The sequence below is a fragment of the Geotrypetes seraphini genome, chromosome 3, assembly GCF_902459505.1.
Source record: "Geotrypetes seraphini chromosome 3, aGeoSer1.1, whole genome shotgun sequence".
NCBI classification, from domain to species: domain Eukaryota; kingdom Metazoa; phylum Chordata; class Amphibia; order Gymnophiona; family Dermophiidae; genus Geotrypetes; species Geotrypetes seraphini.
In genome coordinates this window covers 401082702-401108478 of record NC_047086.1, presented here as the reverse complement: position 1 = coordinate 401108478, position 25777 = coordinate 401082702, and the positions used below count along the sequence as shown (strand labels likewise).

Genomic DNA, 25777 nt, shown 5'->3' with positions numbered 1-25777 from the left:
TCTGTTCTGGCTTCATGGCTGAAGCACTGGGAGCGGGACCGCAGAAGACAAATGCAAATAGGGATGGAGGAGTGGTAGACCCTGATCAATTTTCAGAGGGCTGTGTTCATCAGGAGCTAGCTAAATTAAAGGTAGACAATAGGGTCACATGGTGTACATCAGAGGGTGCTGAAGAAACTTAGGGGAGTTCTAGTGGTTTTGCCACTGACCTTTTCAATGCCTCTCTAGAGTCAGGAGAGGTACCAGAAGACTGAAGAAGGGTAAATGTGGTCCCTCTACACAAAAGTTGAAGTAAGGAAGAAGCAGGGAATTACAGGCTGGTAAGTCTGACTTTTGTGGTAAGCAAATTAATGGAAACGCTTTTAAAGCAGAGAATGGTGAAGTTTCTGGAATCCTGTGGATTACAGGACTGGAAGCAACATGGATTTACTAGAGGTAGGTCTTGTCAGACAAATCTGATCAATTTCTTTGACTGAGTGACCAGAGAATTGGATAGAGGGAGTGTGCTAGATGTGATGTATTTAGATTTTAGTAAAGCCTTTGACAGTATTCCACACAGACGTCTAATAAATAAAGTGAGTGCCCTCAAGAGGGACCTCAAAGTGATGGGCTGGGTCAGGAATTGGTTGAGTGGAAGATGACAGAGGGTAGCGGTCAATGGAGATCACTCTGAGGAAAGGGATGTAATTTATTTAGATTTCAGCAAAGCCTTTGACACGGTTCCTCATTGGAAGCTCTTAAACAAACTCCATGGGCTGAAGTTAGAGCCCAAAGTGGTGAACTGGATTAGAAGCTGGTTGATGGACAGATGCCAGAGGGTGGTAGTTAATGGAATTCGCTCAGAGGAGGGAAAGGTGAGTAGTGGAGTGCCTCGGGATTGGTGCTGGGACCAATTCTGTTCAATATGTTTGAGAGCGACATTGCTGAAGGGTTAGAAGGTAAGGTTAGCCTTTTTGTAGATGATACCAAGATTTGTAACAGAGTGGACACCCCGGAGGGAGTGGAAAACATGAAAAGGGATCTGTAAAAGTTAGAAGAATGGTCCAACATCTGGCAACTAAAATTCAATGTGAAGAACTACAGAGTGATGCATTTGAGGAGTAGAAATCCGAGGGAACCGTATGTGCTGGGAAGTGAGAGGCTGATTAGCACTGAAGAGAGAGGGACCTTGGGGTGATTGTGTCTGAGGATCTAAAGGCTTCTAAACAGTGTGAAAAGGTGGTGGCTGTAGCTAGAAGGATGCTAGGCTGCATAGAAAGAGGAATAACCAGCAGAAGGGAGGTGTTGATGCCCATATATAGGCCATTGGTGAAGCCGCACTTGGAGTATTGTGTTCAGTTTTGGAGGCCATATCTGGTGAAGCATATAAAAAGACTTGAAGCGGTCCAGAGGAAGATGATGAAAATGAAAATGGTAAGGGGTCTGAAACAAAAGAAGAATGAGAAGAGACTGGAAGACCTAAATATGTATACTCTGGAGGAGAAGAGGGACAGGGGAGATATGACAAATACTTGAAAGGTATTAATATAGAACCAAATCTTTTCCAGAGAAGAGAAAATGGTAAAACTAGAGGGCATAATTTGAGGTTACGGGGAGGAAGACTCAGGAGCAATGTTAGGAAATTCTTTTTCATGGATAGGGTGGTAGATGCCTTGAAAGCCCTCCCGAGGGAAGTGGTGGAGAGGAAAACGGTGATGGAATTCAAAAAAGCGTGGGATAAACATAGAGGACCTTTAATTAGAAAATGAAGGATATAAATTATAGAACTAAGGCTGGCACTGGACTGTGTCCCATATGTGATTTGGTATAGGATGGGCTGGGGAGGGCATCAATGGGAACACCACTAACTTGGAACATGAGGATGTTACTGGCCAGTGTTTTTTGTAGATATCCTGCAAACAGGATAGCTGGATAGGCTGAAGTGAGTTTGGACGACAACTTCAGCATTTGGAACCTAGGACAATACCAGGTGGACTTTATAGTCTACGACCCAGAATTTGCCCTATTGAAGCAATATAGATATTGAACAATAACACCGAAAAGGCAGATCCTTGTGGGATTCCTTTTTTCATTGCCATCACTGAAGATTGTCCTATACCACATTTTACTACAAATTTCCAGCAGAACCATTTCCAGACAGTCCCTCCGATTCCTCCCATCCTTAGTTTATCTAACAACATTCTTGGGTCAACTGTGTCAAAAGCAGCTGATTTATCAGTGACACCGTACAGAATGTTGCACCAATATCCATCCCTCTGGGTTTGAGAAAGGGCAATTTGCACGGCTTCAACTGATACAAAATACTGCTGCAAAATTAATTTTTGGGAAAAGAAAGTTTGATCATGTGTCTCCTTTATTGAGATAGCTTCATTGGCTCCCCATATATCTCAGAGTTCAGTTCAAAAATGTGCCTATTGTATTTAAACTCTTGTATGGTATATTTATACCCTTGATACCGCTGTCTTGGAATGCCCAAAGATCATGTTACTTGAGTAATACCCCAAAATATAAACTTTTACTCCTTTCTTTTAAGGGAACAAAATTTGTTGGGAAATTATGCAAGTCACATACATTTAAATTAATGGAAATCTGGAATTGAATTCCTTTTTCTATTAGAACAATGGGCTCTTTTTAATTAAGAGCATAAGAACATAAGCTGTGCCTCTGCTGGATCAGACCATAGGTCCATCCTGCCCAGCAGTCCACTCACGTGGCGGCCCATCAGGTCCAGGACCTGTATAGTGATCCTCTATCTATACCCCTCTATCCCCTTTTCCTTCAGGAAGTTATCTAATCCCTTCTTGAACCCCAATACCGTACTCTGTCCTATTACACCCTCTGGAAGCGCATTCCAGGTGTCCACCACCCTTTGGGTGAAGAAGAACTTCCTAGCATTGGTTCTGAATCTGTCCCATCTTAATTTTTCTGAATGCCCTCTCGTTTTTGTAGTTTTCAAAAGTTTGAAGAGTCTGTCCCTCTCCACTTTCTCTATGCCCTTCATGATCTTGTAATTTCTATCATATCCCCTCTAAGTCTCCACTTCTCTAGGGAAAAGAGCCCCATTTTCTCTAATCTTTCAGCATATGAAAGATTTTCCATACCTTTTATCAATCGTGTCACTCTTTTCTGAACCCTCTCGACTATCACCATATCCTTCTTTAGGTACGGTGACCAATATTGGATGCAGTACTCCAGATGGGGGCGCACCATCGCCCGATACAACATCAGGATAACTTCTTTCGTTCTGGTTGTAATACTTTTCTTGATAGTACCTAGCATTCTATTCGCCTTTTTAGCAGCCGCTGCGCACTGTGCTGATGGCTTCATTGTCTTGTCCACTATTACCCCCAAGTCCTTTTCTTGGGTACTTTCACCCATTTCCAGCCCTCCCATCGTATTGCTGTACTTTGGGTTTCTGTTTCCTACATGCAAGACTTTACATTTCTCTACATTAAACTCCATCTGCCATCTCGTCGCCCACTCTCCCAGCTTGTTCAGGGACCTTTGTAAATCTTTGCAGTCCTCTTTAGTCCCAACTCTACTAAATAGTTTGGTGTCGTCTGCGAATTTTATTACTTCTTACTTCGTCCCTGTTTCTAGATCATTTATAAATACATTGAACAGCAGCAATCCGAGTACCGACCCCTGCGGAACACCACTCACGACCATCCTCCAGCCAGAGTAGTGGCCCTTCACTCCCATCCTTTGCTTTCTACCCACCAACCAATTTTTGATCCATCTATGTACGTCTCCTTCCACCCCATGGTTCTTAAGTTTCCGTAGTAGGCATTCATGGGGTACCTTGTCAAAGGCTTTTTGGAAATCTAAGTATACGATGTCTATGGGGGTCCCCTTTGTCCATCCGTTTGTTTATTCCTTCGAAGAAGTGCAATAAGTTCATTAGGCACGATCTTCCCTTGCAGAAGCCATGTTAGCTTGTTTTCATCAGTTTATTCCTTTCTAGATGCTCATCGATGTTGTCTTTTATCAGCGCTTCCGCCATCTACCCCGGCACCGAAGTCAAACTCACCGGTCTGTAGTTCCTCGGGTCACCTCTCGATCCTTTTTTAAAGATGGGCGGAACATTAGCTATCTTCCAATCCTCCGGATCATGCCTGTTTTCAGGGATAGATTAAAAATCTGCTGTAGTAGTTCCGCTATTTCCTCCTTTAGTTTTTTCAATACCCTGGGGTGGATTCCGTCTGGGCCTGGAGATTTGTCCGTTTTTAATCTATCTATCTGCTTGCGTACGTCCTCAAGGCTTACCTCCATGGATGTTAATTTTTCTGCTTGATCTCCTTTGAAGATTTTTTCAGGTTCCGGCACGATGGATGTGTCCTCTTTTGTAAATACTGACGAAAAGAACATGTTTAGTCTATCCGCCACTTCTTTTTCCTCCTTCACCACTCCTTTCCTATCTCCGTCATCCAGCGGTTCCATCTCCTCCCTTGCCAGCTGCCTCCCCTTAACATATCTGAAGAACAGCTTGAAATTTCATGCTTCCCTGGCTAGCCTCTCTTCATAGCCTCTCCGCATACCTGGAAAAATTCAATATCCTAAGCGACAATCAATCGGGCTTCCGCACGGACCACAGCACAGAGACCATCATCGCCTCCTTACTAGACCACCTGCACATACTCTTCAGTCGGGGCTCCAGCGCCCTGATCTTACAATTTGATCTAAGCAGTGCGTTTGACCTAGTTGACCACACTATTCTCCTGGAATGCCTGGCCCACATTGGAATCTCAGACCGGGTACTCAGCTGGTTCCAAGGGTTCCTACGAAACAGATCCTACAGGGTACACAAAAATGACAACTTCTCCTACAGCTGGGTGAACTCCTGCGGTGTACCACAAGGCTCCCCCTTATCCCCCACCCTGTTCAATATCTACCTCGCCTCCCTCAGTAACCTCCTTCACAAACTTAAGCTCAAATTCTTCATCTATGCAGATGACATCACAATTGTCATCCCTCTAACCAGTCTATCCCAGGATCTTCTCAACTACATAACTAGCATACTCAGCCAGATAGAACTCTGGATGCTCTCCTTCAAACTAAAGCTCAACCCAGACAAAACAAAATTCTTTCTAGCCACCCCCAAAGACAAAATCAAAGACACCACAATCCAGGTGAAAGGATTGGTTTTCCCACTCGAACAAACATTAAAAATACTAGGAGTCACGCTTGACAAACATCTATCCCTAGAAAATCACACCGACCTCATTGTCAAGAAAGGCCTTTCAGCACTCTGGAAACTCCGTACCATAAAGAAATACTTCGATGACACTGCATTTCGACTATTAGTTCAATCCTCTATCCTCAGCATACTGGATTATTGCAATATCATTTACCTAAGCTCCACAAAGAAAATCACCAGAAGACTAAAACTGATTCAAAACACAGCTGTCCGCCTCATTTTCGGCCTGAACAAATGGGAACACATCACCCCCTTCTACCACCAACTGCACTGGCTACCCTTCGAATCCCGAGTCCTCTTCAAGTTCGCCTGCATCTGTTACAAGACAGTATTTGGTCTCTCACCAAAATACCTCTCCCCACATTTCAATATGTATTGCACCAACAAGAAATCCCGCAGAATCCAGTTGTTTACCTTCCCCTCCATAAAATCATGCCAGCTCAAAAGATTCATCGACAAAACCTTCGCCTTCCAGGCGGCCAAGCTGAACCCTTGGCTAGCCCAAATGATGCTAGAGGCCCCGACCTACCTAGACTTCAGAAAACTTCTCAAAACACACCTCTTCCGCGAACAAGACCCTTAGTCCTTACTCCCCGCATACACTCCAACCCCCCCCACCCCCACCTCCCTCTCCCCCCCCTCTTCTGGTTTCCCACTCCCTCCATTTTATCTTCTAACCCAACTATGATAAACCTGTGCCTCCTTACGCGCTACCTGCAATTCCGATAAAATTTTTGTAAATCCGGGTTCAGACCGGATCTAATGTAACGAATGTAAACCGCCTAGAACTCTTTGGGTATGGCGGGATATAAGAACCTAATAATAATAATAATAATAATAATATTCTCTTTTTGCTCTTCTCACCACAAGGTGACATTCTTTTTGATGCTTCCTGTGCTCTTTCCAGTTCTCCCCGGTTTTGTCCTTTTTCCATTTCTGGAATTAATGTTTCTTTTCTCCTATCGCTTTCTTCACTTCTTTAGTTATCCACGCCGGGTCTTTTGTTCGGCTCTTTTTGTATCCTTTTCTAAATCTGGGGATATTACATTACATTACATTAGAGATTTCTATTCCACCATTACCTTGCGGTTCAAGGCATATAATATACCGATTTTGTGCCTCGATCACGTGTCCCTGAATAAAGACCAGGTTTGCTCTACAGTCTGCGATTTCTTTGAGCTGTTCCTAAGTTTCTTCTTACCATTACTCTCATCTCTTCGTAGTTTCCTTTCTTGAAGTTAAAAGTTGACGTTGTGGTTCTCTTTCTCTTCGGTATTCCTATTTCAACTTTGAACTTGATCATATTGTGATCGCTGTTTCCCAATGGTCCCACTACTTCCACTTCCTTTGCTGATCCTCTTAGCCCATTAAGGATTAGATCCAGAGTGGCATTTCCTCTTGTCGGTTCTCTAACAAGCTGCTCCATGAAGCAGTCCTGTATAGCCTCTAGGAATCCGGTCTCCCTAGTGCATTTTGAGTTTCCAAGATTCCAGTCTATCCCGGGATAGTTGAAGTCTCCCATAACAATCGTGTTACCACTTTTGCATTCTCGCTTCATCTCGGCTTTCATTTCTTCATCATTTGCTTTGGTTTGCCCAGGTGGACGATAGTACAGGTCCATCCTTATCTCGGGCCCTCCTTCCCGATATTTAACCCATAGTGATTCCAATTTGCTGGTCGTCACCGCTGTGTCCACTCTGGTTGAGTGTATATTATCCTTTATGTATAGGGAACCGAGAACCATGTGGCATATAAAATTCATAAAACATAGGCGGCAGAGGCTCCTGTTGTAGACGTGATGACATTGAACACAGTTGTGCATGTGTGTGATGTCATCATGTCACATCTGCGCATGCCCAGATGCACTCCAGACTCGGCCCGAATCTCAACAGCTTTTCAAAACCTGGACAGATGCCCCAACAGTCGTCTACAAAGAGGACATGTCTGGGTAAATTCAGACATCTGGTGACCCTACCCATGCTGCGCCTTATGACCCTGGGCAAGTCACTTAATCCCCCCATTGCCCCAGGTACATTAGATAGATTGTGAACCTGCTGGGACAGATAGGGAAAAATACTTGAGTACCTGAATAAATTCATACAAACCATTCTGAATTCCCTGGGAGAACAGTATAGAAAATTGAATAAATAAGAACATAAGAAATGCCTCCACTGGGTCAGACCAGAGGTCCATCGTGTCCAGCAGTCCGCCCACGCGGTGGCCCAACAGGTCTAGGACCTGTGCAGTAGCCCTCTATCTATACCCCTCTATCCCTTTTTCCAGTAGGAAATTGTCCAATCCTTTCTTGAACCCATGCACCGTACTCTTCCCTATTACGCCCTCTGGAAGCGCATTCCAGATGTCCATAACACGCTGGGTAAAGAAAAACTTCTAGCATTCGTTTTGAATCTGACCCCTTTCAGCTTTTCCGAATGCCCTCTTGTTCTTTTATGTTCTGAAAGTTTGAAGAATCTGTCTCTCTCTACTCTCTCTATGCCCTTCATGATCTTGTAGGTTTCTATCATGTCCCCTCTAAGTCTCCGCTTTTCCAGGGAGAAGAGCCCCAGTCTTTCCAGTCTTTCAGTGTATGAAAGGTTTTCCATGCCTTTAATCATTCATGTCGTTCTCCTCTGAACCCTCTCAAGTATTGCCATATCCTTCTTAAGATACGATGACCAATACTGGACACAGTACTCCAGGTGCGGGCGCACCATTGCCCGATACAACGGCAGGATGACTTCTTTCGTTCTGGTTGTAATACCCTTCTTGATAATACCCAACATTCTGTTTGCCTTCTTTGAGGCTGCTGCGCATTGTGCCGTTGACTTCATTGTTGTGTCCACCAGTACGCCCAAGTCCCTTTCAAGGCTATTTCCCTCTAATACTAATCCCCCCATTTGGTAGCTGAACATCCGGTTCTTTTTCCCTATATGCATGACCTTGCATTTCCTACATTGAATTTCATCTGCCATTTATTCACCCACTCCTCCAGTTTGTTTAGGTCCCTTTGTAGTTCCTCACACTCTTCGGCAGTTGTAACCCTGCTACAGAGTTTGGTGTCATCCGCAAATTTTATAACTTCACATTTCGTCCCCGTTTCCAGGTCATTAATAAATACATTGAAAAGCAGTGGTCTGAGTACTGACCCCTGCGGAACTCCGCTCGTGACCCTCATCCAGCCCGAGTAGTGACCTTTCATTCCAACCCTCTACCTTCTGCCTGCCAACCAGTGTTTGACCCATCTGTGTACGTCCCCTTCCACCCCGTGATTCCACAGCTTCCTTAATAGCTGCTCATGGGGTACCTTGTCAAAGGCCTTTTGGAAGTCGAGGTAAATGATGTCTACAGGATCGCCTTGGTCCAACTGGTTGTTTACCCCCTCAAAGAAGTGCAGTAAGTTTGTTTGGCACGATCTTTCCTTGCAGAAGCCATGTTGACTCGCTTTCATCAGCCCATTTTTTTCGATGTGCTCACCGATGCTATCCTTTATCAGTGCTTCTACCATCTTGCCTGGAACCGATGTCAAACTTACCGGCCTGTAGTTTCCTGGGTCTCCTCTCGATCCCTTTTTAAAGACAGGTGTAATATTTGCTGTCTTCCAGTCCTCCGGGATCTCTCCAGTTTTCAAGGATAGGTTGCAAATTTGTTGGAGTATTCCTGCTATCTCGTTTTTTAGTTCTTTTAGTACCCTAGGGTGTATTCCGTCAGGGTCTGGTGATTTGTCGCTTTTTAATCTTTCTATCTGCTGGAGGACATCCTCATGGCTTACCTCTATTGTTGACAGTTTTTCGTCTTGGTCTCCATGGAAGATCCTGTCTGGTTCTGGTACACTGGATGTGTCCTCGCTTGTGAAGACTGACGAGAAGAACTTGTTTAACCTGTCGGCCACCTCCTTTCCCTCCTTTTCTATCTCCATCATCCAACGGTCCTACTTCCTCCCTCACTGGCTGCTTCCCTTTAACATATCTGAAGAACGATTTGAAGTTTTTTGCCTCCCTGGCTAGCCTCTCTTCGCATTCCCTTTTCGCTCTCCTAACCACTTGATGACATTCTCTTTGGCGTTTCCTGTGTTCCTTCCAGTTTTCCCCAGTTTGGTCTTTTTTCCATTTCCAGAATGATTTTTTCTTGTCTTCTATCGCTGTCTTCACTTCATTGTTTATCCATGCGGGGTCTTTTGTTCGTTTTTTTTTGCACCCTTTCCTAAATCTGGGGATGTACATATGTTGTGCTTCTTGCACTGTGCCCTTGAATAGAGACCAGGCTTGCTCTACGGTTTCTGTTTTCCTTGAGCTGTTTCTGAGTTTTTTCCTTACCATTGTTCTCATAGCATCATAATTCCCTTTCTTGAAGTTGAACGTTGTCACTGTGGTTCTCTTCCCTTTTGTTGTACCTACTTCTAATTTATACTGGATCATGTTGTGATTGCTGTTCCCTAGTGGTCCTACTACTTCCACTTCTTTTGCAGGTCCTCCTAGTCCGTTGAGGATTAGGTCAAGAGTGCCATTCCCTCTTGTTGGTTCCTTGACAAGCTGATCCATAAAGCAGTCCCTCACAGCCTCTAAGAATTCTGTTTCCCTCTCACAGTTCGAGTTTCCAATACTCCAGTTTATCTCAGGGTAGTTAAAATCTCCCATTACTGTCACGTTCCTGTTATTGCCTTCCCGCCTCAATTCTGCTGCCAGATCTTTGTCGTTTGCTACCGTTTCTGGAAACCAGAGCTGGTATTGTGATGTCATAACGCCTCATTCCACCAATAAGAGCCAACATCATCAGTGAAGTCACAATGTCTTGATTGTGTTTTACTTGGCTCACTTCTAATATATTTTGATTTTGAGAGTGGCACAGTGGTTAAAGCTACAGCCTCAGCACTCTGAGGTTGTGGGTTGAAACCCACGCTGCTCCTTGTGACCCTGGGCAAGTCACTTAATCCCCCTATTGCCCAAGGTACATTAGAAAGATTGTGAGTCCATCAGGACAGACAGAGGGGAAAATGCTTGAGTACCTGAATAAATTCACTTAAACCATTCTGAGCTCCCCTGGGAAAACAATAGAGAAAACTGAATGAATGAATAAATATTGATGCTTAGCAGGTGGGGGGATTGTGGGGGGCTGTCCCACTCTTAACTCTCCTTTAACCTGAAGAATGTCTTAGTGTCCATTTCTTGACATACTTCCCCCCCCCCCCTAGTGACCTAAAGAACTTCATGTTGCCCTTTCCTTGACCTCTTCCCAGGTAACCTGAAGAATGTCAGGTTGGCCACTTCCCGTCCACCCAGTAACCCATTTCTTGAGCTCGCCCCGCCCACTCGTCAACCAAGCCCCGCGCGCCTCGGTCGAACCATTGCACGGCGTGGGAGCCCTGGCTTCCAACGGGCTGCTCCACCTGGGCAGAGTTTCTTTCGGAGGCGGAGGATGTCGCCGGGAACCGATTGACAGCGCCCTTTCCCCAAAACCGTGCAGAGGATGTTTCGGTGCCAGCGGCCGCTAACGCCTCCTCTCGTCAGGCCGCGCTCGCGTACCCCCCTCCCGTCACTTTGCCTAATGGTTCCTTCCTCTTCCAGCTGATTCCTGGTCTGGCTTCTCGCTTTCAGCCGCGCGCCGGCAGGGGTGGCCTGTACCATTACCGTCGCCGAGGGGGACCCTCTCTCCCCGAAACGGCACAAGTGCTCCGGTTCCGCGACCCACGGCGGGGGCCCCGGATTCACAGACCGGAACACAAAGCAGCGGTCTGCAAGGGCTGGCGTTGGCGGACCGTTCCGGGCTCGCGCGGCAGGAAGGCTTTCCCTCGGCTACCCCGCCGCCCCCCCCCCCCTCCGCAGGCGGTAGTAGGCTCCGTCTCCAGCTGACAGGCCTGGCTCCGTCTCCGCGAGCCCCGCACTCGTCGCTGCCGCCGTCGGAGTCTTCCTGCTCGGTGCCCGGCCGTCCTGCGGCTCCGCTGCCTTCGCCTCGCCGACGCCCGGGCCTCTCGCCAGCCGCCGCCATGGGAGACGCGGACAGCGAGCGCAGCAAACCGCCGAGCCTGCCGCCGCGCTGCCCCTGCGGCTTCTGGGGGTAAGCGAGTGGCGGGGGGGGGGGGGGACGACGAAGAGAGCGGACTGTTTGTACGTGCAAATGAATTGGGGGGGGGGGGGGGGCGTCCAGGCTCTGCCCTGGCCAGGTCGGGTTTTCAGGATTTCCCCTCAATGAATATGCATGAGGTCTATTTGCATAGAGGGGAAGCATAGATCTCATGCAAATTCATGGTGGGGGGGAGGGGAAATCCTGAAAACCCGACTGGATTGCAGGACCCTGAAATAAAGCCTACATGGTTTTTCAGCTGTGATGGGATGGAGGTGCCTGACCTGTGGATTGGGGAGGAAGGAGTGGCCCAGTGGTTAGAGCTAGACCAGGGGTGTCAAAGTCCCTCCTCCGGGGCCGCAATCCAGTCGGGTTTTCAGGATTTCCCCAATGAATATGCATGAGATCTATTTGCATGCACTGAAAACCCGACTGCACTGCGGCCCTCGAGGAGGGACTTTGACACTGGGCACCCTGAGGTGGTGGGTTTGAGCCCTGCGTCGCTCCTTGTGACTCTGGGTAAGGTACTCGGCCCTCCATTGCCACCGGCACGCTGGGTAGATTGTGACCCGCTGGGGCAGAGAAGGAAAAAATGCTTGAGTACCTGAATGTAAAACCTGGAAACTCCTCCCCCCATAGGAGCCAACTTTTCAAAATTATTGGGGGTACCAAACCTATTGCAAATTGCCTCTTTCTGGATACAATAGAAACATAGAAATAGATGGCAGATAAGGGCCATGGCCCATCCAGTCTGCCCACCCCAATGACCCTCCCTATCTATCTCTGCGAATAGAAACATAGAAATAGACAGCAGATAAGGGTCATGGCCCATCCAGTCTGCCCACCAATCAAGGAGTTTGTTCAATATTGGGGGCGCTCAAGCACTCACAAAGTTGGTTCCTATCGCCTCCCCCCCCCCTCATAAGTGCTTAGGACCATCCCATGTCACAGCACATCAGTCTGGGGTGGAGGAGGGGGGTTGGGGCTCAGAGCTGTATTTCTCACTGTGTGAAGCAATGTTTGTACGAGTGCATAGGCCGAGGCTGTGTACCTTTCACCAGTGCGGGGGTAACAGGGTGGATATCAGCTGACAGGACCCTCCAGCAGATGTAGTTGCTTATTCCAACATTTTGGCTAAGACCCTTTGAAAATAAACCCCTTGGAAAAGTCACTAGTGTAGTGAGCAAAGCTGGCTGCAGAGATGCTCTCTGAGCCTAAGGGAGCCCATGTCCTTACACGGGGCTAAGATGTTAAAAAAGTTTTGTTGATTTTGTGCAAGTTTGTACTGTTTGCAACTTCGCTGGTCTCCATGGGTGTGAGTTGACTTCAGTGCATGGTGATGCTCAACTTGTGGCATTTCTTTTGTGCTCTGTAAAAGATGGTATGTTATGCGCAACCTTTTATATCCCGCTGAATCCTCATTAATCAGAGTTCTAGACAGGTTACAAGCAGCATTTTGCTACATAGAATTCTGTATAGCGTTAAACATTTACAAAGAGTTATACACAATACATAAAATGATCAAATTGTACATCAAAAGATATTATTAGTCTGAGTCTCTTTGAATCCCTGGTAGGGATTTCTTAAAAACTTTTTAGATTTTTGTGGAACAGTGTATATATTCTGTGCTTGTGTAAATTTCAATGAGAATTGGGTTCCACAGTTTAGCTATTTTGTAGTTTGATGATATGAATGAACATGTTCTGTAGCCCTCAGAATTTCCCAGACTGGTGGCCTCTGAGAATCAAGTTCTTCTGGTGCATTTATTTCCAAAGTCTATTTTTGGGAGAGGAGAAGAGTGAGAAGCCTAACTTGGGATCCAAGTTCTATATAGTGGGACCTGTCTGGAAGGTTTAACATTCTTATTTACAAAAGGTTTAGTCGTTAAACCAAATGGGAAAAGTCCTTTCTATGGTAGGTTACTTTGGAAGAAAAAATGTCTACAGTAATTTTTCCTCATTTCCTTTCTTTGTGCTTGTTAGGTGAATTCATGCATGAAGCCCTCATACATTATGTTAGACTATAACTTTGTTTATGGCTCATTTAGATTTTTCCCCCCTAGATGAGTTGGTTGATAACAGGTGAGAGAGAAGGAAGGCCCTTAGGCTTTGGTTATGCGGGCTTGTTTGTTAATTTTGTGGTCTTTGCCTATGAGTTATAAAAATTACTTTTATCCCCTTCACAGTGTTTTCCTCTTATAATCTCTTTGCTGCTGTTTCACCTAACTTCCTGGCTGTTAGCTTTCATTGGTCAGGCGAGTATGGAGGCATGTCTTTTCATAACCCTGCCTGTAAAGTTGAATGCTTTTATTTTATTTTTTTTAAGCCTTTCCTATTAGTGTTTTTTAGATGTTCATATTTCTTCAAAATTGGTTGCTCTTGGGTATTACAGAGGAAATGTTCAAAGCAAGTACAGGTTCAAGATTCTTTATCTGAAATTCCGTAAACTGAAAAGCTCCCAAAACTGAAAATTGATGCGAACAGGAAGTAGTAAATTTCCCCAATGTGACGCATGCTGAAACCAACGCAGGTAGAAACATGTAACATAGTAACATAGTAGATGACGGCAGATAAAGACCCGAATGGTCCATCCAGTCTGCCCAACCTGATTCAATTTAAAAAAAAAAAAAAAAAATTGTTTTTTTTTTTTTTTTTTTTTCTTCTTTGCTATTTCTGGGCGAGAATCCAAAGCTTTACCCGGTACTGTGCTTGGGTTCCAACTGCCGAAATCTCTGTTAAGACTTACTCCAGCCCATCTACACCCTCCCAGCCATTGAAGCCCTCCCCTGCCCATCCTCCTCCAAACGGCCATACACAGACACAGACCGTACAAGTCTGCCCAGTAACTGGCCTAGTTCAATCTTTAATATTATTTTCTGATTCTAAATCTTCTGTGTTCATCCCACGCTTCTTTGAACTCAGTCACAGTTTTACTCTCCACCACCTCTCCCGGGAGCGCAATTAAAGGCCAAATGGCCCATCTAGACTGCCCATCCACAGTAACCATTATCTCTTTCTCTCTCCGAGAGATCCCACGTGCTTATCCTAGGCCCTTATAGAAACATGATGTTAGGATGTATAGAAACATGTATAGAAACATGTATAGAAACATGTGTGTTAGGATCGGCGTACTGATAGCCTGGATTTGGTGCTAAGGCCCTGAAGCGGTGGTTACCGGCCACGAAACGATCGTCGGCCTGGCCTGTTTGTGTTCAGTGGTTTTTGCCATTAATCATTCTCGGCTATATTTTTTTTGCTCCCATCTGCTAATTTTAAACTTGTGCGAAAGTTTTTTGTCCATGATGCTTGGGTGGAGGAGTGTGGGTCCACCTCTCCGTTGGTCTGAGGCTTTTCTTTCCCTTAAGTAATAAGCTAGCTTTCGTGGCTTGGGTGGTGCTTTTGTTTTGGAGTGATATTTTTGAATTTTTTGCATTATACTTCCCGCCATTCCTCCCTGTTTTTTGTGTTTCTCTCTTTCTCTGCATAATTCAAGTTGGAGGACTGGAAAAATGGCTAAGAGAGCTGGAGAGAAAGACTTTGAAGGTTTCCAAGTTTGTCTTATTTTGAAATAAAAAAGTTTGGTGGCAATTTTATGGTTTTATGGTCTGTCTTTCTCTGACTTAAGATTACCGTTTCAAAATCTGAAAAATTCCAAAAGCCAAACTATGCCTGGTTCCAAGGATTTCAGATAAAGGATCTTATTATACCTGTACCTTCATCTTGTTGACTCATAGGTGATTAATTGGAAGTGCTCTGTGTAGGTGTACAGTACAGTTTGCTTTTCCTTTTCAGCTTGCCTAAGATCAGATGTAAAGTGAGCAACCCAAAACCATATACAATATGAGATTTGGGGTGTGGGGCTTAATGCCTTAGCACTTTACCAGAAGGAAGGAATTATTTAGGCCCTGGCCAAAATGAGACTTAAGCCTTGTGTTAAAAAAAAAAAATCTAACCTTAATACAGATCTGTCCTTTCTTTCATTTGGGTACGAAGGGTGCCTGAGATTAGGGTAATCACCAGATGTTTTCTTTACTTAGTCAACATAGTGATCCTCTGAAGAAGTCATAGGTATGAAGTGAGCCGGTCAAAGAACTGTTTTAATTAACCAGGTATTGTGGCAGACCTGTGGAACCTTTTAACAAATGGTGCTTTTGTTGAAAACGATGAAACACAAAACATGAGAGCGGGTTCACTGGTTCTTCATTTCTCCTCTTTTTTGAAATACTGTAGATCTTATGTCCCTCTGCAATGAGTCAGCGGTGCTTTCTTGAATTTTTTTTTTTTTAACTATCTTTCCTGGGAAGACCATTCTAGGTTTGTGCATTTTCTGGGAACTTATATACAATTACCACTTCCTCTGGAACTCTTCATCTCTTCCATATTGTTTTCATACCTTTTTTTACATATGAACATCTGTATAAATTTCATACCCATTGTGTAAACTAGTTTTATCCTGAATTTTTGGCAAATTACAGTGCTTGAAGTGCTATTGGGTTTTGTCCTGGTGTCTTGGAAGAAGCATTTCGACCATGATTTCTGTGTGTGGTAGTGTGAAGAGAGAATGCCTGGGGCAAGATTACAATATATGGGGCAGAGACATGGGAGTGATTATTTTTACTTTCACTGGAAGATGGACTTGTATTAAGAGCAAGTTTTGGGTTATATTTGCAGTGGTTCCACAGCAAAGGTAAGCTATAAACATATTTAAGTAAGTCACAAAGGACGCCCTTTACAAAGCCGCAGTAGCGATTCCCGTGCAGAAAAATGTGATGCAATTTGCCGCACCAGGACTTGCTACTGCTTCTTTGTAAAAGGGGCCCAAAGTAAATCCCTTGTAGGGAAGCGATATTTAAAAAAAAAAAAAAATAAAAAAAAAAGCCAGGAAAAAAGAGAACAGCCTGACATGTTCTAAACCCGAAACAAATGTTCAGTTCTAGATCTCTTTTGCTGATTTTGTCCAAACCCATTGAATGATCTCCCGTCCCAAGCTGAGTATGTATGTGTTAAAGTGGCCCTCTGGTGAGTAGAGGAACTACAGAGAAACACAAAACTTGGAGAAGTCAGCTCACTGGAGATTTAATGCCAATGAGAATGATCATAATTCTTAAAGCAGTTTTACTGTACAGTAACTGAATTAACAGAATCCTTAACGTAAGAAGTTATAGACAGCGTGAAGCTTTCATTCTCTTATATGGAACTAGTCTTTAAGCCCGTTACATTACCGGGTGCTAGAATAGATGTGTGTGTCGGTCTGTCTTTCTCTTTCCTTGGCTGTCCACCACCACCTCTTCCCTGCTCCCCCTGTCCGGCAGTAGGCCTACTCCCTTCCTTTTACCTCTCCTCAGCACCCTTTACCTGATCCGCCTGTCCATAGTACCCCCTTCTCCTTTCCCTGCTCCCCCTGTCCAGCATCCGCTAGCCCGGGCAGCCTCGGGGCTTTTGCTAGGCCAGCCCACCTCGCATTATTGAAGTGGGCCAGCCTAGAAAATGCCCCGTGGCTGCTGTGTTTGCTGGTCAGGGGATGAGAAGAGGCGCCCGGCACTGCAGGAATCAAACCGTCGTCACAAGCCGCCCCACATGCCTCCGAATTCGACACGGAGGCACACATCACAGTGGCAGGGATCACAAAACCCTAAGTGCGCATGCGCGCTTAGGGTTTTATTATAGAGGATGATGTAAATATTGTCTCCAGTGACTTTTTTTTTGTTCTAGTTGTTTGTTTGTTTTGCCTCTGTTCATTTTGATTTTGTCCTCTGAAACCACCCCCTAGACAGCATTTTGGGGTGATCTGAGGGATATTTCTTCAGGGCTGCCACAATCTTTCCATCCTTTCGAGGGCCAGTATATTGCACACTTCACATAGCCTGAGACAGAGGACTGGTCTGACTTAATTTTTTGTTTTAGTTTCTCTAGAATAAAATGCAATCCTACCCACCTAACTCATGCATCCTTAACTATATCAATTATGTGGAAGAAACAAGTTTAGCTATTTTGGAGTTCTAAACAGCCATCCTCAAGGAGAAGGGGTTGAGGAGCTCCTGCCCTGCCTAGCACTAGCCTGGAATAATCCTGGCTGGCATCACTGAGAAAGGACAAGCTCCCTCTTCCAATCCAACCTGTTACTAGCTGGATGTTTGTGCAGAGGCTGAAAGGTTGTATTTTCTCATAGGAAGGACCCGGCTCCGAGCTCTATTTAAAAATATGGCTTGTTGACTTTGGAATCGCTCTTGTACTTGAATGATATTATGTTTTTATTCATCTGCTCTATTTAATCTAGTTCTTGTAAATCTGCATACAGAGGAAAATGACTTCAAATGAAATAGAAAATTGAGGGGATTTTTTTTTTCTTTTCAGCTGCTAAACCCATAGCAGCAAATGTTTATAGGTGAAGAATTTGGGATTTGTATGACACCAAATCCCAGGCCGCCTCCTCCTTCGGCTGACTTGATTCAGTTGTTTGGCAAATACTGCTAATGGGGCATTTGTCACTCACACTGTAAAAATAGCTGTCTTATGAATCACATGAGATCAAAGAGGGAAGGGAAGACATCTCTGTGACTTAAAAAACACTGTCTGCATTAGTATGTGAGCCTCATCACTGCCACTTTAATCACCAAGTATCAGATTGGGATTTGACCTTTTAAGGTCCAGAATCTTCTGAGGAAGATTTTATTTATTTATTCAATTTTCTATACCGTTCTCCCAGGGGAGCTCAGAACGGTTTACATGAATTTATTCAGGTACTCAAGCATTTTTCCCTGTCTGTCCCAGTGGGCTCACAATCTATCTAACGTACCTGGGGCAATGGGGGGATTAAGTGACTTGTCCAGAGTCACAAGGAGCAGCGTGGGTTTGAACCCACAACCTCAGGGTGTTGAGGCTGTAGCTTTAACCACTGCCCCACTCTAGAAATCAAAGTGTAGGACAATCCGGCCATTGTGACATCACTGATGAGGTTGGCTCTTATTGGTGGAATGAGGCATTATGATGTCACAATACCAGCTCTGGTTACCGGAGGCTGAAACTTTTCACACTATTTTATTTATTCAGTTTTCTATCCCATTCTCTCAGGGGAGCTCAGAACGGTTTACGTGAATTTATTCAGGTACTCAAGCATTTTTCCCTGTCTATCCTGGCGGGTTCATAATCTGTCTAATGCACCTGGGGTAATGGGTTGATTAAGTGACTTGCCCAGGGTCACAAGGAGCAGCATAGGTTTGAACCCACAACCTCAGGGTGTTGAGGTTGTAGCTTTAACCACTGCGCCACTGAGGTGGGTATGTGTATTCGGAAGAGTTAAGAGATACATGCAAAACATTCCTTCTTAACCTTTATTACAAGACACTGTTAATTTCATTTGATGTTCGGCACTGGTTTTGTTCATGTTGGAGACAGATGGTGGAAAGCTTCTTTCTTGTGCCTTGGGTAGCTACACAGAAGAACGGAGTCCATTCTAGCAAGGAGAGTTATTGTAGGAGTTCCATTAGAAAAGCATCGATTACATTTGTCTGCTCTGTGGCCGTGATAGAAACATAGAAACATAGAAATAGATGGCAGATAAGGGCCCACGGCCCATCTAGTCTGCCCACCTTAATGTCCCTCCCCTACCTTTGCCCTGTGAATAGATCCCATGTGCCGATCCCATTTGGCCTTAAAATCAGGCACGCTGCTGGCCTCAATCACCTGTAGTGGAAGACTATTCCAGCGATCAACCACTCTTTCAGTGAAAAAGAATTTCCTGGTGTCACCTCGTAGTTTCCCGCCCCTGATTTTCAACGGATGCCCTCTTGTTGTCGTGGGACCCTTGAAAAAGAAGATATCTTCCTCCGACTCGATGCGGCCCGTAAGATACTTGAACGTCTCGATCATGTCCCCCCTCTCTCTGCGCTCCTCGAGCGAGTATAGCTGTAATTTGTCAAGCCGTTTTTCGTATGGTAGATCCTTGAGTCCCGAGACCATCCGGGTGGCCATTCTTTGCACCGACTCCAGTCTCAGAACATCCTTGCGATAATGCGGCCTCCAGAATTGCACACAGTATTCCAGGTGGGGCCTCACCATGGATCTATACAATGGCATAATGACTTCCGCCTTACGTCTACAAAAATTCACCGATTGCATTAACAAACTGAAAGGAGTTATAAGAAGGGCAATAGATTGGCATCAAAGTAAATAAAAGGAGGAGAGAACGGGAGAAACTGAAAACTCATCTATTCAACGCCTAGGGCTCCTTTTACAAAGCCGCGCTAGCGGTTTTATTGCACGCACCGGATTAGCGTGTGCTACAGTGCGCGCTAGCCGGAAATCTACTGCCTGCTCAAAAGGAGGCGGTAGCGGCTAGCGCATGTGGCAATTTAGCACGCGCTATTCCGCGCATTAAGGCCCTAGCGCAGCTTTGTAAAAGGAGCCTTTAATCTCCTGTATCCTCTCCTCCCCCCCTAATTTTACTTCTTCTCCCCCTACCCCCCTCCTATCTGTCCTCTTCCCTACTCTCTCCTCCCGCCCTTCGCTCCTCTGTCTTAAGTCGCCTTGAGCCCGCTTAGGTATGAGCGACACACAAATAGAAGATTCGATTCGATTAGAAAATCATTAGGGTTTTACAAGGATTATTTATTTAATGAATTTTCTATACCATTCTCCCAGGGGAGCTCAGAACGGTTTACATAGATTTATTCAGGTACTTGAGCACAGAACATAGCAAAGATCATACGCCGCATACTCTGGCCTGGGTTCAATACTGTCATAGTATGTGCAAAACTTGCCTCATTGGGACAGGAGTTCTGAACCGTTGGCGCCCGCACCGTCAAGGGGTGAGGGAACAGGTCAGGAGGGGTAATGGAGGAGTTTCTTGAAACTAGGCTTGCCCAACCTTTTTCTATCGGGGGCCACATTTCCTAGTTTGTCACATTTGGAGGGCCAAAATGTGTGTGCACTGCTGCAGTAACCCAGAAGCCGCACTCTCTGGAGAATAACTTAATACATATTTAACTAGTTTCAGAGGTCAAAGCTGCCTTCCATAAGTCTGGACAAGCATACTATAACAACACTGTACTGCCCAGACCTGAAGGAGGGGGTTTTGGTCTCGGAAAGCTAGTCAAAAAAAATAAATTTACGGCTCCTTTTACAAAGTGGTGCAACCAATTAACGGCACACTCAATGCGAAGAAGCCAATTCAATCCCTTCGTATTCAGTGTATTGGGCAGACTGGATGGACCATGCAGGTCTTTATCTGCCATCATTTACTGTGTTACTACCGTGTTTCCCTGAAAATAAGACAGTATCTTATATTAATTTTGGGTCCAAAAAACATGCATTAGGGCTTATTTTCAGAGGATGTCTTATTTTTTCATGTACAACAATCATCTCTCCCTTCTTCTCCTCCACCCCAATTCTTCCTCTTTCCTTTCTCCCCCCCACCCAAGTGCAGCATCTTTCTTCCCCTCTCACCCATCTTTCGATCCCTCTCTCCCATCCCCCTGTGCAGCAGAACCCCAATGACCCTCCCACTGTGACACGGCAGAGGGAAAGCCTCAGTGGGGAAGACCACGAAGCGGCCCGATCAGAGCGCTGCTGCTGCCGCTGCTTTAGGACGCCTCAGAGCAGAAGTATTTCAGGCCTCACCGGGGTGGGGTTTGCTGAATTGACGAGCCTGATTTTTTTTTCGGCAAATTGGGCAGCACTAAGTGTCGGGGATGGAGTCGGAGAGTGTCAATCTTAACTAGGTCTTATTTTTTGGGTAGGGCTTATTTTCAGGGAAACAGGGTACGTGATCTGTAGCACTGCTTTGTAAAAGGAGCTCTTTGTCCAATAAAATGGAAAATAAGATGACACCTTTTTTTCTTTTCTTTATATTTATGAACTTTTAAAGTAGATTAACATTGCTTTTCTTCATCTTAAATTAAAAATAACATTTTTTTTCTACCTTTACTGTCTGGCCGTTTAATTTTTTCCTATTGTGTTGGCCCTGGCTGTCAATCTCTTTCTCTGCCCCTTACAAGCTGCATTGCCTTATCTCTTTCTCTTCCTCCCTCTTCTCTTCATGCACTATTCACTGTTATCAGGTCTGTAGGATGGAAAGGTTTAGGTTGTGACTGGGGAGGTTTAATCTATGGATTTCCCACCAGATGCATAGCCATCCCTCTGATTTTTTTTTTTTTTTTTTTTTTTGTGGGGGTGCAGTATATTCCCTCCACCCACCCCTCTTGTGTTACTAATTAGTACCTTTGCCACGAGCCAAAGGAATTCCCACAAAATTAAACTAAACATAGCACACTGTAAGCTTCGCAACATTCATTCCTACCAGAACACAGATAATCCCTATGTAAATACAGGACCACAAACTAAAAGTACAGTAAAACCTTGGTTTGTGAGCATAATTCATTCCAGAAGCATGCTTGTAATCCAAAGCACTCGTATAGCAAAGTAAATTTCCCCATAAGAAATAATGAGCTGATGGTTCTTCTCTCTCTGACGCTGTAGGTAGTGACTGTTCTAAATGAGCGAGGTCTTGCAATACAAGTATGTATAGTATTTTATATTAAAGGTTTTGAGTTGTGGAATGAATCGTCTGAGTTTCCAGTTGTGATGATGTGACTCGTGTATTCTGCATGTACTCGTTTTGCAAGTCTTTGCTTGTTTAGAATAGACACTACACTCTTGAAGTCTCAGAGAGAGAAGAAGCATTGGCTCAGTTGTGATGTGTGTAATACTGTATGTGCTTGTATTGCAAGACATTGCTTCTATATCAAGTTAAAATTTAATCAAATGTTTTGCTTGTCTTGCAAAACACTTGCAAACCAAGTTACTTGCAATCCAAGGTTTTACTGTACTAATATATACACACAAACCCCTAAGATGCAAGACTCTGCATGCAATACAACCCCAGAGAAATAGAAACAAATAAATTTCTTCCTGAACAGTGCAAAATACCGACAGCAGTTGTAAGTTCTCAAAACTGACACAATTCAATCACTAAATTGAAAATAAAATAATTTCCCCTACCTTTGTTGTCTGGTGATTTTTGTTTTTCAAACCATCTTTTCCCCGTCTCTAGCTGCACTTCCTTCTGTCTGTGCTCTTAACTGTGTATCCAAGGCCACCTTATCCAATTGCTGTTTTTCTCTCCTTCACTTTCTGCAATACATTCATCTTTGAACAAAACACAAAAGACCCACTTCTCATCAATACTGGGCAAGTTATTCAAATAATATCATCATGTAACATTTAAAGGCTTTCAAATATTTAAATGTGCTCATAAGCTCTTCAGCAAGGTGCCACAACAGCGGTACGACGTCACTGGAAAGGTGTTTGAATTTTAATCATAACACATTGCATGGAGCAAGGAATCTCGCTTCTACAGGAGTGGCAAAGGTTATGGCTCTACAAAAGCTGTTTAACAGTAGACCACTTATCTGAAAAGGTCAGTTCACTCCAGTAGGGGGTCGATAGGAGGGAGGAATTCGGGGTCTTTTAAAAAAAAAAATTTGCGGGAGGTGGGGTTGGGTCAGAGCTGTCGAGCCTATGAGTGCTCAGGTACTGACTGGAAAGTAAGGCTTTAACAGCTCAGACCCTGCCCGAAAATTTTGCCTGAAGGTATAGCATAGTGAGGTTACAGAATCACCCAACGATGATAGAGAATCGCCCACAGTGCTCATTTTACTACCATTTTAATATTAATGGCCTCATTGTACTACATTTGCATGGCAGAGTTGGATTCTGCTAGGAAGCTCAGAAAAGACCATGGTGATCCGTTCTGATAATCTGGCTGGAACCAGTTTAGTGACCACTGTTAAGGGCACACAGTAAGTTTTGAGAATCCGACCCTCAATGCCTTAATTAGTTCAGAATGTCCTTGGGTGTATTTCCAAGAGCCCATTAAACTTTGTTTTATCTTCATTAGCTCCCTAATGAATGGTGATCCAAATTCAAGACCTTTGTGTTTCTCCTTCAACCAGACAGAAAATCAGGTTTAAGTCCACGCCTAAACTTTACCAGCCCTAATCCATGCATTTTGCTTCACCTATCGGAGAGATCTTCCATCCTCCTTTTCCTCTCTCCCTCCTCCCTTGACGTGCAGAGATCTATAGAGGACTGGCCTTATGGAATGCATTCCTGGACATACTTCAACTGGAATCTGATATGTTAAGATTTCAGAAACCAAATCTTTTCTTTTTATGGAAGCCTTTCAAGTCTAACTTGTTTTTTGATGATGTTGATAGAAGCCATTGTTTTAATGTTCTGAGCCATTTAGAATTTCATGATGGTGGAATGTAAATTGTATTGAATGAATTTCATGTGAACTGGAAAGGGAAAATACTTGGGGCAGTGAATCCACATGTACTAGCTTTTCTTGCTGCTTGTTTGTGGGGGGGGGGGTTTGTTTGAAAATGTTTATTAAGAAAGCAAACAGAATAAAGGCGTACATAATGCATGAATGAGATGAACACTACAAGCGAAATTGTACAATACAACCCAAGAAGCAGGGCTGAAAGGAGAGAGGCACAGGGAAAAGAAAAGGAAAAAAAAAAAAGACCCCCCTCCCATCATCCAAGAAATATAACCAAAAACAACAGTGGTGCAGGTACAAAGAAAACAGGATATGCCTAGCATAGCACCCGCTGTCATTCTGTTCCCACATTTTTAAAATACATACACCATAGAGAAAAAATCCCCCCCTATGCTGCTTGTTCTTGACGGAGGTATGTTAGTTACAAAAGATGAGCAGAATACTTGAATACTCCTTATCGTAACACTACAGTGATATTCAATATTAAGACTGAACACTTTAAGTAGAATATTATACGTAGAATATTAAGTGTTTTTATCAATAGCATTCTGGTAATTCATGTGCTTGAGAAGGAAAGCAGGGAAAAATGACTTTTCAGAGAGCTATAGTTCAACATTTTATTGGTTGGCTTCTTGCATTGTTTCAGCATATGCACACATTGTTACATCCTCAGAGCCTGCTTTGAACTTAGTTCTTACCTTAAGATTTGTGTAGAATATTAACACTACAATTTCTCACTCTCCTCATGCAATAGATACAAACCATGCTCACAGATGGCTTTTTCCCACAAAACCTCTCCGAAATCACCGTCACCCCGATCTTAAAAGACCCAAAAGGAGCAATAGATCAACCATCCAACTACAGACCCATAGCCTCAATTCCACTATATGTCAAGCTAATGGAAGGCCTAGTAGCTAAACTCCACCAACTACCTAGAAAACCACAACTTGCTCTACCCTACACAGTCTGGATTCAGAGACAACTTCAGCACTGAGACACTACTAGGCTCCCTTCTGGACACAGCTAGTCAACACCTCAGCACAGGCATAAAAATGCTGATTATACAACTAGATCTCACCACAGCATTTGACCTGGTAGACCACGACATCTTGCTACAAGTACTAGACACAATAGGAATCACAGGCAAAGTACACACATGGTTTCAAGGATTCCTACAATCCAGGACCTATAAAGTAAAGATAACAATGAAAAATCAGAACCATGGTCCAACCCCTGTGGCATACCCCAAGGATCATCATTATCCCCAACACTCTTCAATCTCTACATTGTATCCCTCGGCACCTGTTTAGACAAAATAGGCTTAACCTCCTATAGCTGTGCAGACAACATCACCATTCTCCTTCCTTTTGATCAGCTAACGCCCACCATGACAGACACACTACACAGAACTCTAGAAACAGTGGCAACATGGATGAAAGACCACAAACTAAAACTGAACCCAGACAAAACAAAATTCATACTTCTCGAAAAAAACCAAAAAACAACCCCAATCATAACAAACCTAGTAATAAACTCAATCACATATCCCATTCAACCCACTCTAAAACTTCTGGGAATGACGATAGACAGATGCTGCACCATGCAACCACAAATCAACAAAACAATACAGAAATCATTCGCGGTCATGAGAAACCTAAGGCAAGTTCAAAAATTCTTTGACAGGAAACCATTCCATCTCATGGTCCAGTCCCTAGTCCTAGGTCTCCTTGACTACTGCAACATCCTCTTTCTCCCCTGCCCCGCAACAATGATAAAACAACTACAAACAGTACAAAACACAGCCCTGAGATTAAGCTATTCACTAAGAAAACACAACCACATTACCGAGGCATACCTTGACTCACACTAGCTCCCAATTCAAGCAAGAATATTATTTAAATTCTACTATCTACTATTTAAATCCATAAATGGTGACAGCCCAGCCTACTTGAACAACCGCCTAATCCAAACTACTACAACCAGACACAGGAGAACCCAAACACCATTCACATACCCTCCAATCAGAGACATCAAACGGAAAAAAACTGTACGATGGCCTTCTAGCCAAGTAGGCAGCAAAACTAGACCACCAACTCTCTAATCTACTAATTGCAACCCCAGACTACAAAAACTTTCAGAAAAGAAATAAAAACCCTGTTATTCAAGAAATCCATGAAGACTAACTAACACCGTATGAAACATTACAATTCTCTGAAGCAATCTACCCTACTCTGTAACATC

The 25777-nt window shown here is 44.1% G+C and overlaps 1 protein-coding gene across 1 annotated transcript in view; it reads left to right on the top strand.

Annotated features, from left to right (window-relative positions):
• Positions 1-10514: 10514 nt before the first annotated feature.
• The window catches only part of ZFAND3 (zinc finger AN1-type containing 3), a 499096-nt gene continuing 483833 nt past the window's right edge, over positions 10515-25777 (top strand). Inside the window, exon 1 of the mRNA XM_033938373.1 lies at positions 10515-11248. Within this exon, the coding sequence (XP_033794264.1) occupies positions 11178-11248 (71 nt within the window). The 5' untranslated portion in view covers positions 10515-11177. The remainder of the gene's footprint in view (positions 11249-25777) is intronic.